This window comes from Aotus nancymaae, unplaced genomic scaffold (assembly GCF_030222135.1).
Source record: "Aotus nancymaae isolate 86718 unplaced genomic scaffold, 86718_ANA_hifiasm-v0.15.2.pri h1tg000008l, whole genome shotgun sequence".
Lineage (NCBI taxonomy): Eukaryota > Metazoa > Chordata > Mammalia > Primates > Aotidae > Aotus > Aotus nancymaae.
Genome location: NW_026988419.1, coordinates 53,826,931 through 53,841,889, shown reverse-complemented (window position 1 = coordinate 53,841,889; position 14,959 = coordinate 53,826,931). Strand labels below are relative to the sequence as shown.

At 34.5% G+C, this 14,959-nt stretch overlaps 1 protein-coding gene across 1 annotated transcript in view; it reads right to left on the bottom strand.

Moving 5' to 3' along the window:
• Window positions 1–14,959, bottom strand: part of TTN (titin) — a 270,706-nt gene that overhangs the window by 136,265 nt on the left and 119,482 nt on the right. The window contains exons 126-151 of the mRNA XM_064373293.1: window positions 12,827–12,907; window positions 12,566–12,643; window positions 12,251–12,334; window positions 12,012–12,095; window positions 11,663–11,746; window positions 11,359–11,442; window positions 10,530–10,610; window positions 10,022–10,228; window positions 9,025–9,102; window positions 8,740–8,814; window positions 8,441–8,533; window positions 7,603–7,680; window positions 7,247–7,420; window positions 6,945–7,028; window positions 6,683–6,760; window positions 6,095–6,178; window positions 5,757–5,840; window positions 5,466–5,549; window positions 5,029–5,265; window positions 4,611–4,697; window positions 3,338–3,412; window positions 3,089–3,172; window positions 2,482–2,556; window positions 1,747–1,854; window positions 1,060–1,137; window positions 85–153 (exon numbers count right to left, since the gene is read on the bottom strand). Coding sequence (XP_064229363.1) covers window positions 85–153; window positions 1,060–1,137; window positions 1,747–1,854; window positions 2,482–2,556; window positions 3,089–3,172; window positions 3,338–3,412; window positions 4,611–4,697; window positions 5,029–5,265; window positions 5,466–5,549; window positions 5,757–5,840; window positions 6,095–6,178; window positions 6,683–6,760; window positions 6,945–7,028; window positions 7,247–7,420; window positions 7,603–7,680; window positions 8,441–8,533; window positions 8,740–8,814; window positions 9,025–9,102; window positions 10,022–10,228; window positions 10,530–10,610; window positions 11,359–11,442; window positions 11,663–11,746; window positions 12,012–12,095; window positions 12,251–12,334; window positions 12,566–12,643; window positions 12,827–12,907 — 2,508 coding nt within the window. The remainder of the gene's footprint in view (window positions 1–84; window positions 154–1,059; window positions 1,138–1,746; window positions 1,855–2,481; window positions 2,557–3,088; window positions 3,173–3,337; window positions 3,413–4,610; window positions 4,698–5,028; window positions 5,266–5,465; window positions 5,550–5,756; window positions 5,841–6,094; window positions 6,179–6,682; window positions 6,761–6,944; window positions 7,029–7,246; window positions 7,421–7,602; window positions 7,681–8,440; window positions 8,534–8,739; window positions 8,815–9,024; window positions 9,103–10,021; window positions 10,229–10,529; window positions 10,611–11,358; window positions 11,443–11,662; window positions 11,747–12,011; window positions 12,096–12,250; window positions 12,335–12,565; window positions 12,644–12,826; window positions 12,908–14,959) is intronic.

Below are 14,959 nucleotides of genomic sequence, written 5' to 3'. Positions count from 1 at the left end.
AAAACAAGACACAGAGACAGGAAACATAGAAGTCTTAATAAAAAAAGACAGAAGAGGAAGTCAGGCTTGAAAGAGAAGATATACCTTTGGCTGGGCGTGCCTCTTTTTTCTGAACAGGAACAGGTACTTTTTCCTCAGGAACTTTCTTTGGCACTTTAAAGATATTAGATGTTTTAGTTAGCTGAGAATGCACAATAACACACATGAAATAAAAACACCACAGACATCACCAACATTACAGTAAAGTTTCTCAGATGTCACTCTGTACTCTGGGCAATAAAAATACTTTCTTAAGTCACTCATTTGTCCTAACATTCCCACAGAAGAAATGTCCACGAAGTACCTGTGCCATTCTTTTTTTTTCTCTCTTAATAACTGGGATTACCAACATGGGCCCACTTTTACTATTTTTAACTTGATGAAGACTTTTAAAAAAGTGATTACCATTATATAGTATTTAAGCTCTGACACTGGCCTCATATTCTGCTGTGTACTCTTACATTAGCTGAGGAGCCTACTGTGACAGAGACAGCATAATCTAATTGCTTAAGAGCACTATCTGAAGCATTAAGTGAATTAGGAAGCAGTGAAAAGCAGACATTTTTTAATAACCTTGAATGCTTGGGCTAAACATTACAAAAGGGACGTAAGGCTCTTTAAAATAGTTATCATCCAAGCATTTGATTTTTTCCATTAAAATAATAAATATAGTAACACAATTATTATTACATATAAGAAAACTCTACTTATGGAACAAATCTAGAATGTGGTGAAGAGGGATCCATTGCTATGTATATAAGTATAGAGAGACATACTAATACATTAAAATTATCAGCTAGTTAAGAAGCTTCCAGAATAATTCATACATAAACACACTCACACAATTATTCATTAACCTCCTAGAAAAGATTAAAGAAATGGAATGAGTTATATTTTTGTAGGTCCTTAATCAATTTGCTACCTAAATGACTATAAGAAAGCAGTCAAAAAAGGCCATGTTACTTTTTGGAAAGAAAATTAATGGGAATTTAAAGATACTAATAATGAGGCTTGATATACCTTTAGCTGGTGGTGCCTCCACTTTTTTAGGAACAGGAGTAGGTGCTTCAGGTACTGCTTTCTTAATCACTTCGGGCACTTAAAAGAAATTTTATGAACATTTTGAAAAACGTCATGTGATGAGAAGAACACCATCCATATACCAACAAATAAATAAATATCACAAAACACTGAATTATTTTTAAAAGATATTAGCAACCTAAATAGTAATAATAAATGTGGAGTAGGAACCCTAGGGGTGTGAAGGATATTACATAGAAATCATATAAGCAAATATAATATCAATTACACAAAAGATAATCATATTCTTCAGGAATAGTAAGTTAAAGATTTTTCTAAAAAATGAACACTTTGACCACAGCAATAGATTCTCCCCATACTAGTATTGAAAACAAAATTAAGGATTGAAATCTAGGAGAAAGTATTACAGTAGGGCCTGGTCAGGAAAAAATTAAATCACCTCTAACAGAAAAGTAATCCTCATTCTTAGTTGTATTGCAGATGGAGTAGAAAAATTTAGGGTAAAAAAAGGACACATCGATTCAGGTGCCAGGAATAATTAATCTTCACTTTATCACGGATATGATATAAGAAAAGCATACTGGTGAATATTAGATTTAGATAAATTCTGAGAAAGATTTGGAACACCGAGTATTTTAAATGTTCAACTCTTAAAAGCAGCTATACCTCTAGGTGGCGCCACCTCCTCAACCTCCTCTACGCTAGGTGGTTCTGGGATCTCTTCTTCTGGAATCTCTTCTTCTGGAATAGGCTCTTCTTCAGGCTCCTCAGTAACTTTAAAAAGATTATTATTTTTTAAATTATTTTTATAATTATTTTGAATATTAGACTAAAGTGATATATTTGAAAACTGCTCAGCCTTCCAAATACTTGTGGAAATTCACTAGTCCTTAAAAAATCTCTACTGGGTCTTCAAAATATGTTAGGCCTAGCCTAGCATTTGTGAACTAGAATGGGCTTTGGATAATTTAGTTAAAATTATTATTGTTTTTTTTTTTTAATGAAAGACTTGTTTGAAGTTAAACCAGCCACTTGTGGTAGAAGTCAGATTTTCTGCACCAGTTACTCAGGCTCAACTAGAATTTCTTTTGGATAAGTTTATTTTACAATTGCCTAGTAAGTCATTTGATGAAAAATTTCCCATAGCAAATACAGTTTCCCTTCCTGAATTCTAATTAAAATAAAACAAATAACAAACAGACAAACAGGCTGAACATGCAGGAAGGAGATTCAAATAATATTAACTCACCTACCCAATTTCTATTAGTTTAATAATTATTTATTTTAGAATCTGAATATGTTTATTTCCTGGGGTAAATTGTACATTTATCTACTTCAAATATTAGACAATAATAAGACAAGGATGACTTTGAAATGTTATTTTCTTAGAAAGTCATCTACCTTCAACTGGTAGAACTTCCTCTTCTTTAGGGAGAATGATTCGTTTTTCTTCCACCTTCTTAGGCACCTCAGGAACTTGAGAGACATTGATTATTTTAGACACTTAAGATGCAAGAACCAAAGAAGAATAATGACCAAGTTTCCAGTTTCCAACACAAGAGAGTAAATATCACAAGGCACATACACAAGATGAAACACTGACATTTCACAGAATCAGTTAATGAGAAAAGAATAAAAAGGTTTGTGGTTTAAGATTAAGGGTTTATTAAGAAGATATTCTACTTTTTAGTGCTTTATCCTCTATTTCTTTTCTTTACTTTTTTTTGTAGGAAGAAATGGGTACTTCAGGGACTAGTTCCTTAGTGATTTCTGGCTCTTTAAAGATATATTTTTACTTTTTAGAAACAACATACACAGAGAAACAATGTAAAACACAACACCAAGTGAAAAAATGTATGCAACACAAACATGGATGCAAAAGAGTCACAAATGACGAATGTGAATGACATGCCATACAGTGCACACATTTATGTTGAACATCCTGTGTGGATAGAGCCACAGTTCAACATTGGTGCAGCAAACACATCCCTGTTATGGGATGATGTACCTTTAGCAGGAGGGGCCACTGCTTTCTTAAGACCAGGAGGAGGGACCTTCTTTTCTGGCTCAGGTTTCTTAGGTACCACAGGCACTTAAAAAATATTATTTTGTTTTATAAGTTCAGTTTCACAAACACAAAGACAGTAGACACAGCGGTAATACAAGTTGTACTAACAAATAGGGAAATAGGACATTTTGACTTTTACAGGTGAAGGAAAGAAATGACATAGTCTAATTTACTTGGGAATAGCAATACCTTTGGCAGGAGGAGCCTCCTCTTTCTTGGGAATGACCATTTTCTTCTCTGTCACTTTCTTCTTAATCTCAGGCACTTTAAAGACATCATTTCATGACAAGAATTTATTTTGAAGGACAAAAAAAGAGAGAAACCAAGAAGTCTCCACACACAGAAAGACCAACATGCAACAGCTGTGTAGGACAGGTCTGTAAATCAAGTTGGGAGCCCAAATATAATACTGGAATTGGGATTTGTAAAGTAAGGGACCAGTAGCATATGTAATTATCATTGGACAGATGCTATTAGGGTGGTGCAAAAGTAATTGCAGTTTTTGATGTTACTTTTTATGGTAAAAACTGCAATTACTTTTGCACCAACCTAATATCATTTCATCCATTTAAATTTCACTAGTAATTTATTGTCTAGAAAGCATTTCTGAATCGTTGATATTCAATAAAGTATTAGCTTTAGCATTTCATTTGATTATGTAACTATATGGCCTGATAGGAGGGTTATACTGATTTTAAGTAGCCATGCCAGCACTTTTTGTAGAAAATATTATTGAGCTTTAAAGTGCAAATACATGAATTCTGTCCTGTACTATGAGATGATCGAATATATTACATCTGGATACTATTCATTTCATAATAGACTACTTTAATATCTTTATTTTATCCTCACAATAATAGCTGAGCCTATTAGGACTGATATTAGTATCCCCATTTTATAGGAAAATAACTTCAGGCTCAGGTTGGTTAAAGAACTTGCTGAAAGTAATATGACAAGGCACAAAGTCAATGCTAAAATGAAAACCTGTTGGGCTTTTACATATATGTATTAGAAGACATAATTATTATTCTGTGTTTTAAAACATTCACCTTTTATTTTTAGCCTGGTGTTACAAAGGCATTTAATATAAATGGTTGAAGGGTGAAATTTAGAAATATTTATTAATAATATTTTCAATATATTTAAATATATAGTATACTTATTCTCATATATTTAAATATATCTCCATGAAAACTATGATTAATTTCCTAATCAAATTATAGGAAATTAGTTAGAACTTTTGTGTCAGTTTTGGGACATTTCCCTTCATCTCTGTTCTTGAATACTGCTTTGCATCCGGTGAAAAAATGGATATCAGTGTTCCTGAACATTTTTAGAAGTAGATATGTAACTGTGTGATTGTCCATTTTATAAATATAATATTTCCTAAAATCCAGTTTCATCATAATTTATGTGGTGATGCTAAGGGTGAAGAATGTGTATTCACTTTGGGGAGGTGTACCTTTGGGTGGTGGTGGAGGTTCCACTTTTTTAGGAGCGGGAACGGGGACTTTCTTCTCTGGTACAGGTTTCTTTGGCACTTCAGGCACTTAAAAACATTTCATTTGAAGGCATTAAAAACCACATACACATGATTATATATATATACATAGCAAAGAAACACATGAGACTAAGACCACAAACAAGTAAACAACATTACATAATATGTAATTTGAAAAGACATTTAGATAATTTACGATAGACAGATACACAAGGCAGACACACAATAAGAGCACACATGTCAGGAATGTTTTCTAAGATTTAGATGGTCAATCACAGAGGGTAAAGCATTATAGATAAAATTGGAGATGAAAAAAAGGATGGAAAAGCAGAATTCAACACAATAGAGGCCTTGATGATTCCAAGAAGAGCTGTTATACCTGGTGCAGGTACTGGCACCTTAGGTTTAACTTCTGGAAGGACTTCTTCTTCAGGTACAAATTCTTCTTCTTCTTCAGGTACATACTCTTCTTCAGGAGGCACTTCCTCTTCCTCAGGTGGAATTTCCTCTTCCTCAGGTAGAACTTCCTCTTCAGGAACAATCTCTTCTTCAAATGGAATTTCCTCTTCCTGAGGTAGAGCTACAGGAACTGGAACTGGCTCAGGTTTCTTTGGCACTTTAAAGATATTTATTCAATGGTACAAACATCACTTTTGTGTAAAATATTCAAAACAATGAAGACGCTTATAAAAGGCAAATATTCTGTGATCATAAAGCATCAATTATCAACATAAATACTAAGCATTAATTATAATTAGTAAGGCAGTCTAACACCAGTTTTCCTTTTTACCCTGGATCTGTTACGGATAAGTGTACCTTTAGGTGGTGGTGCTTCTACTTTTTTCGGAACAGGTGTTGGTTTCTTTTCTTCTGGGATGAGCTTCTTGGGCACCTCTGGCACTTTAAAGATATTATTTGTCTTTAAGAATATGTTCTTTTACAATGTTTTAGAGCAACAGATATAAAAAAGAATCACAAAATATCTGACATATTTCTAACAAGATAAACTTTACTTTAAAAATGTACAGTGTTATGGGGAAATTTGTATGTGAATATACATAAATGTGAGCTTTTCCCCCAACTACTTTAAATGATGAAACGACGTACCTTTTGCAGGTGGGGCCTCCACTTTCTTAGGAGGAGGAACTGGCACCTTCTTCTCAGGCACAGGCTTCTTGGGCACCTCTGGCACTTTAAAGAAATGATTTAGAGAAAAATTTCATACAACATAAAAATATTGACTCCAAGCATAGTTTCAAATGATTAAGATAAGGTAATAAAAGTTGGACAATGATATTCCAAGAAACATTTTATTTTTAAATTAAAATATTTGATTTTGTCTAAAGAGTTGCAACCCAAAGAATTGGCCAGAATTAAACCAATTGATTTTTTACCCAATGTGCAAATGTAAAATAAAAAAATTACAACATTGCAAGTTCATGTACCTTTGGCAGGTGGAGCTTCCACCTTTTTAGGAGCTGGTACTGGTACTTTCTCTTCTGGTACAGGTTTCTTGGGTACTTCAGGAACTTTAAAGATATCAAATAGAGTTAGTGTCACATTTTTCACCCATAGCTAAGAATTTAAGGCCAGCAATGTAAGGCCTTAATTGAAGCATCATAGATATTCTGTCAATTTCACTTTAAGACTGAAAATTATAGTAGCCACAAAACAAAGGCCAGAAAATACACAAAAATTAAAATTAAAAACACTGAAAAAAACGTGGACTGGTGAGAAAGACAAGACACAATGCCTGGTAAATGATGGTTTTGTCCATTTTGATATGCCAAAAAATGTATTTTACTTGAAGAACTTTCCACTAAAGAAGAGGAGCCAACCATTGAGCATAAGCATGCTCTGATGGTAAAATTCAGAGATGAGTACCAGGGAAACTGCTCCTGTGGCCGGCTGAGTGGTTCTTGTCATGGCATTAATGTTAATATTGTCATAGGAAATGGTCTGCTACAGCTCACCAAGTTATGCTACATAGGTGAATTATCATGTTATCCCATTGATGGATTATAAGGATGTACCTTTTGCTGGCGGAGCCTTCTCCTTTTTAGGAATAAGCACAGGAAGTTTCTCCTCTGGCTTCTTAGGAACCTCAGGCACTTTAAAGATATTGTTGATTGTTAAGTTCTAACTACTAGTACCAACACATCCATATAAAGCACAGCTAATGCTTTTTAACAACAGATAGGACACACACAAGGCTTTGAACTCAGAAGAAAGTTGAGTTAACTATTTCTAGGCAGATGAGGTCTCTTAGATACCCATCAGTGAATGGTGGTGTACCTTTTGCTGGTGGAACTTCCTTCTTTTTGGGAACAGGAACAGGTTTCTTCTCTTCTGGAACAGGTTTCTTGGGTACCTCAGGCACTTTAAAGATATTATTAAGAATGTTGGAAATGTTTCAGGAAAGATATAAAATGTGAAAAAGCACCCACAGAAATCATATTTCAGCATCTAAAAATATCTGCTTTAAAGTAAGCAGAATTGGCCACCATCAGTGCTGATAACCCCCAGAATCTGACCAAATCAGACACCCAAACTCCAAAGATGCTGTTGCACATCCCTTTGCAAGAGGCATCATCTACCTTTGACTGGTATCACTGGCACCACTTCTTCCTCAGTTATGAACTCCTCCTCTTCATGAATGTACTCTTCTTCTTCTACAAGATATTCTTCTACATGGGTCACAACTTCCTCTTCAAAGGCAACCTCTTCTGGTTCAAGTTCTGTAGGCACTTCTGGCACTTTAAAGATATTATCTTTAAGTTGGACATGTGCTAATTACTCAACAAAATTAGGACACCTCAGAAACAGAGACCCATTTATAACAGAAGAAAGAACAAGATTTACTTTCCCCACAAAATAACTTCATACACAGAACACAGAAGAGGAATTCAACAGCAAAAGACAAACAACACATTAAAATGGTGCCATTAGGTACCTCTAACAGGTGGTGCTACTTCTTTTCTAGGGACAGGTACTTTTTCTTCTGCGACAACCCTCTTGGGCTTCATGGGCACTTGAAGTATTAAGTATAAGGAAATTTTATTGTCAGAAAAAGGCCACCCAGTCAATGTTTGCTTTGCTGTACTTTAAGCAGATAGAATGCATCTTGTTTTAATGAGATAGATATGTCATTGTTCATCTTGAAGAAACTTTATACCCTCCGTGGAAAGGATTTTGAGCTTCATAGAAAAACAAATACACAGAAGTACCCAAGCAAACATGAAGTAGGAAAGCCCAAATGTGAAATGATGTTTAGTGTTCAAATATCTCTGCTTGAAAGAAATATCCTTTCCTGAAAAGCTAAATTTACTTCTCAATTAGTATACTACCTGAAAAAGCGAGGAAGTTGCTTCATACTTAGTATGAATTGGGGAAAAATGACTGGAAACTGGTTAGCTTTTAAAAAAACCTTCAAAATGAGTTTAGAATGAATAAACAGTTTCCAAAGTCTGGTGAATAGTATCATAGCATTACATTGTTTAGGTAAATCAGGAATATGCCGAATGGTCACTGATTTTAAACCCATTCTATTTTATATGTATTGTAGCCATGTGGTAGGACACAGCCATTATCTAACAGGCTATCGATTTATTTTGAAATAATTTTTCCTTTTAAAGGTATTATCTTCTTATCCCGTATTTATAGATTTTTACATACAACATTCTGCTGACAATTCAAAAGACATGAAACAACAAAATAAAATGAATCATAGCTACATTAATTTCCAAAGAGGCATCAGAAAAGATCACAATCAAGGAAGGAAATCATTGTACCTTTAGCAGCGGGTTCAGTCACCTGCTCTTTTTCACGTTTGGTAATTGAAATATGTATTTTTTCCTCAACAACTTTCTTTGACTCTTCAGGCACTTTAAAGATATTAATTATTAAAGAGCATTAAAACCAACTCCATGAATACTGTGCAATAAATACACATAAAAAAACTGAAATATAAGAATCAGGACAAGAAGATCCTACTCAGCAAAAACACAGAACATCAGACAGGGTAGGAAGACATGATTTTAGAACATACATTAACAAAGTTGTTCTTGGTGGTTATTACTTGGTAATGTACCTTTGGGTGGTGGAGGTTTGAGTTTCTTAGGAATGAGCACTGGTACTTTTTCTTCAGGGACGGCTTTCTTCGGCACTTTAAGATATCAATATTAAGAGATTTAAAAACCTGAACCAGATTTCTCAAGGCTAGTAAGAACAAAAAGTTAAGAAAGACAAATAGAACATAATATTCCCAAACACACACAGTATTTGTATACTGCCGCTTTTACATATATTTTCTCAGTAAGACAAACATGGAGGAAACAAAGATCTCTTACAGGTGACAATGTTTTTTTAACTCTACCTTTAGCTGGTGGGGCCTTTGGTTTTGTGGGAACTGGTTCTTCTGGTACAGGCTTTGCAGGGATAGGCTTCTCTGGTTCTTTAAAAGTACATACAAGGTATTTCATGTTAGACTTTAGAACATAAATTTAAAAATTTCTTAAAAGGAATCAAATGATTGAAATAATATATTTTATCTATAGTATAGCCATAGCCTATTGTGGTGGGCAAGAATCAGAGGTCCAAGCAGAACAAGCTCATATTGTCCTTTCCTTCTTGCTATTTTCTTTAATTAGGTAATTCTTACATATTAAAATGCTCATTTCACTTCAGGTAGATAAAATCCTGGCTCAAACTCCCCTGTAACACTGGTTTTTAATGCTATCTGTAAGACTATGTAGAATGTTCTCAAAGTTAGGCTATGAAACATCAGAAACTGAAGAAGTGAAATAATATTGATTCATTTCAAAATTCCAATAGGGAAATTTACTCTTTGAGTAAAATAAACTCTTTGGAACCCAAACTATATGCCTACAAATTTGACCTTCATTAGGTAAAACACAACACGTTGTGTTGGCTTACATGTCTGTCTTTACTTTTGAAGTAGTCATTGTCGAGTTTGGATAATGGGAACCCTGTGGGTAAATGTAAGTTCTCAATAGCCTATCATACTCCATAATAGCAAGCTTCAGAATAAGGGATGTTCAGAAATCTCTGACCATGTACAAGAATGATCTTGGGCATTTGAAGATAAACTTGTAACCTTTTTGAAAAAGAAACTTAGGGACATTTGCTTTTTTGCATATGAGGGAAAATGAGGGGGGCAACTGATTATTACCAGAACCAAAGTCAGATTTATAGAGGTTTTTTCCCCCCAGAAGTTATCAAAGAAGAAAATTCCACATTTATGAAATGAAACAACGTTCTCTCCAAAGGTCTTTGGGCATCCAAATTTTATCTTGTTCTAATGGAATGTGCACATATTTAGTGTGGTTTTGAGTTTGCAGTTTTGCTCATACCTGTGATGTATTCTTCATGCTCTTCATATTGTTCATATTCCCGCTCCTCATATTCTTCGTATTGGTCATATTCATCTGTTGGTTCATACTCCTCAAATTCTTTATAGTCGTATTCTTCATATTCCTCATATTCTTCTTCCTGTTGTACTGAAACAGCTTCTTCTTCTCGGGCATAAGACCATTCTTTCTCTTCCATTATAGTTACTTCTAAAATAATATTAACAACAGGCAGCACTTTACTTAAAGCACTTTTAGGGATAACTGATAAACAATATGCTTTGATTTTATTCTTTTGTGTTGGTTTCATGCACGAATTATGGGAGACCCTGATTGTTTTTTTGCTGGTCAAGGTATCATAGAGTATATTTACTAATTGTGATTTCAAATGTTGGATGCCCTGCCCTTGGTCAACAACAAGCTAATAAAGTATAGGAATCAGATTGGGAACTAGAAAGCAAAGAGTCAGATAATTTCATGCCTCACATTATTTAATCAAAGCTCAATATACCTTTGGTGGGTTGAGGTTCTCTTTTTTGAGCTTCAATGGATACTTTTTCTTCCTTTACTGCTCTTCTTCTTAATTCAGTCACTTTAGAAGAATAATTATTAAAAGTGAATTGCAATATTATGAAAATGTGTATGTGAAGAGAAATTTTGTACAAACAATCCAAGGACAAAAACAATCATAACAGTGACTGATTAAACTTTCACTTAAAAGGCAAGAAAATCAATAGACTTGGAAATAAACCTGCTGTAATCTACATAGGGATATCTTTTTTTTTTTTTTTTTTTAAATAAAAGGCCACTTAGTACTTCAAAAACGTTGAATAATTTTAGGAAGATCAAGTAGTATTCATAAAAGTTTAAAAGGACAACTAGACAGCATAAATAATGACTCAAACTAAGTACAAGCATTAGACAGAAATCTGTGTTACATGAATAGTTTCTTCACCTTAATTCTAAGACATTTTCCTAGGCTTTACTGGTACAATGTAGAAAATTCAGAATTAAAACAATTTAAAATGTCATCAAAGATTGCCACATAAAACAAGCATCTAGGCAGATGAGTTTAGTTTATGGACAAAGACATTAGAAGACAAATACAGATTAAGAAAAACTATTCACATATGTTTAGAAGAAGCTTCACTTTTTTTGAGGAAAAAAGTACTTTCTGTTATCAAAAATGTTTAGTTTTGAAGTGATATGCATTAACAAGCTTATGTTACTTACTTTACAATATGTCTATTTTTTTTCTAATGATACCTATTCCACTAGATTAGTGTTAACACCTTGATGCTTATTTTGATTTCTTTTTCTTTTTTAAAGAGTCAGTATACCTTTAGCTGGTGGTTCCTCCTCTCTCTTAGGTCTGAGTTTCGGAAACTTTTCTTCTGGAACAGCTCTCTTCGCTTCCTCTGGCACTTTAAAGAGAGATTTCACTTTAAGGTGTTGTTTCCCTCTTTCAAACCACAAAAAGGCAGCCATATAGGAGTAGCCCAAACATAAAAAACTTGACATTTTCATTATTTCAAACATAAAACAACAACTGTAACAACAACAAAAATCAACACCTATAACCAGTGTGTTTGGTAAAGAGAGTAGGGCAAGTACAATGTTGTGCATAACGGAAGGGTGATGTACCTCTTGCTCTTGGAGGCGCCTCTTTCTTTGTTACAGCAACAAGAACTTCTTCTTTCTGGGTAATTTGCATGTGCCGCTCAGTCACTTAAAAGATAATTTTAGGATTAGGGAGCTATATTAAAGTGGACTTAAAAAATATATTAGCCAGAAAATACTGTGATTTTAGCATAGAAGAATTTACAAGGCGCACACAAATAAACATCACAAGGAATACTCCACCCAAAGACACCTTTGTCACCAACCAACGCCAATAACCTACATATAAACGATATGACCCAAAGGACAGCAGCAGAGAGAAAGACAGACAAGCCATCTCTTCCTAGTTTTTCTCCTGGGGAGGTTTGTTTACCTTTGGCTGGGGGAGGTTCTTCCATCTTAACCACTTTTGGAGGAACCCTTTTTTCTGGAACTGGTTTCTTTGGCTCTTCTGGCACTTAAAAGATACCAGGCAACACCGTCAAACATACAATACGGAAAACACTAAACATAGGCACACTTATTTTCTTGTTAATGTTTAAAAAATCTGAAGAATATATCAATTTAAGATAAAAAAGACAGTCTTGAAGAGTAAAATAAAATCCAGTATACCTTTAGGTGGGGGCGCCTTTTCCTTTTTAGGAACTGGAGCAGGAACTTTCTTTTCTGGCACAATTTTCTTAGGTGCTTCAGGAACTTTAGAAAGATTAGGTTTAAGAATATGAGTTTGCCTTACATATGAAGTGATACAGTTTGGGGGCTTAGAATTCACTTTTTGAAAAGATCACACATATATACAAACATTAATGACTACACTCAGTAAATACGTTCATACGTGCGTGCTGACAAAACGTAGACAGCTATACAAACTGAAGGTATTATTATATACATTCAAACAGTGCTGCACTTCTTTGAAAGAAATCATACCTTTAGCCGGTGGAGGCTCTTCTATTTTAGCAGGAATTTTTGGTTTCAGTACAATTTTCTTCTCCTGCCTCTCTGTCACTTGAAAAGATTATAAAATATACTTGTAGAAATGTCCAGATTTCTTTTCAATAAAAGTGTTATCTTTTTGTTAGACATGATATTTATCAATATTTGCAATATGGATGATAAATTAGCTACAAGAAAACATAAAGAAGGAGACAAGGTAACACAGGGATGAAACTAATTAAAGAGTCAGTATACCTTCGGCTGGCTCAGCTTCCACTCTCTTGGAAATAATGTGCAGCTTTTCTTCTACGACATATTCCTCAGGCTCTTCCATCACTTTAACGACAGCAATTTTAAAGAAGATAAATTACAGTGTTTTTCATGTTTAATTTTAGCTTTAATTTATCACTTCAAAGAGTAATTACAATAGCATAAGTTTAACCCTTACCAAATCCCTGCTTGTTCCTATTTAAAATACGTAAAGAGCATTTTAATCAAAGCATATGCGTCAATAAAGAGTATGGGAAATGGGAAATATGTTTCATTAACTTAATTTTCACGTGTCATACAGATAATAATGCTTATATCCACAGCAACAACAGGACAATACAAGACAAAAAACAATTATGATAGCTAAGTTAACAAGAACACAAGAATTCGGTGATGAGTTTCACAAATAAAAGAGCATTCTAGATTTAAAGGTCACAGGGCAGAAACATATACTTGAGGATTCAAGTGAATTGTAAGATAATATTTCATGTTGTTTTCCCCCCACTTTTGTGGGGCAGGTATGGTAGAAGAAGCAGGAGACTTCACATGATTTTTGAGCCTATGTGTATACAGTTTTAATTTGTGTGTGTAAGTGTGTGTGTGTGTGTGTGTGTATGTATTTAAGACAAGGTCCTGCTTTGTTGCACAGGCTAAAGTGCAGTGGTACAATCACAGCTCACTGTAACCTCAAACTCCTGTTCTCAAATGATCCTCCCACCTCAGCCTCCTGAGTAACTGGGACTACAGGCACATGCCACCATTCCTGCCTGTTTTTTAATTTTATTTTTGTAGAAATGGGGTCTTGCTATGTTGAGCAGGCTGGTCTTGAACTCCTGTGCTCAAGAAATCCTCCCTCCTTGGTCTCCCAAAGCATTGGGATTATTGGCATGAACCACCACACCTGGCCAAAGTTAAGTAAGGAATAGAAGTGTCTGGTTAAAAACATATCTGTTCCTTACACTGAAAGTAAACCTAACAAACCGCCCATCTTTTTGCTATATCTTTTGGATTTAATGAAAACATAAACATATCACAGTGTTTCTCCTTTTCACTAGAGTCTGGAGTACTGAAGGAAATTTACAGTGTCAAAAGCTGAAATCAGACTTGGTTTTATGGACACTTTTAGAAAAGATGGCATCGTCTTCAAATCTACCAGTTTCCTGACTTATGCCCAACGTCATGGCCTCTGCCAGGAAGCACAACAGAACTGGTGGGTTTCTTCCTGGGAGTCATGTCCCATCTTGCCCTATTCCAAGGCATTCCATTAAGACTATGCACCTTGGATTTTTACATGGGCTTGTTCCAACTGAAGAAAGGGGCATGGTGAACCATCTTTTACTAGACAGATCAAAACAGAAACTTAGGGCATCCAAATGGACTTTAATTCTACTCCTCTTCTCACTGGGAAGAGAGTTAGTTTGGTTAAGGAGCTTACTGATTTCTCTTTAAAAGCAGACCTTAGGAATTTTCTTAGGGAGGTTCTTTTGGCCATATGGCTTTAGCCATATGCTGGATTTTAGCTGGAAACCTGGTGTTGCCTTAATTCATTAAAAGATATACCAATGAAATGGTTTGTTGGTTCTGTCCTTAAGAAACTACAGATAATTAGCATTATAGGTATGAAAAGATCTGAGTAACAAGTCAATCTGGTCACATAAATAACATAATTGTTTTCTCATATGTAAAATATAGGAACGCCCTATGTGTTCAGTGCTTCAGACTCACAAATATGGCCTTGACTCCTGAAATATTATGAGGTTATATATTCTTGTTCATTTTAAAACTATGAGTCAAGATATATTAGTGACTTCCGCAATCGACTTAATGGGTTATGACTTGTATTTTTTAAATGTCTAGAATAAAAAACTAAAGTTTTCTGTTTTGCACATTTGTGTAGGATTATAATATAAAATATATTTCTGTCTGTGGATTGTGGTACAAACAATGTTTGAGAAACACCAATTAGACATTAGACTACTAAGGTAAAGTTTATGCCAGCCCACCATGCTGAAGCCAAATCCTGTTTAATGAAAGGATATATATATATGGAGATACCTGCCCTGATTAATTATATCTAAATATGAAGCCTCTTTTATTCTATGTAGGCAAGTAAGATGG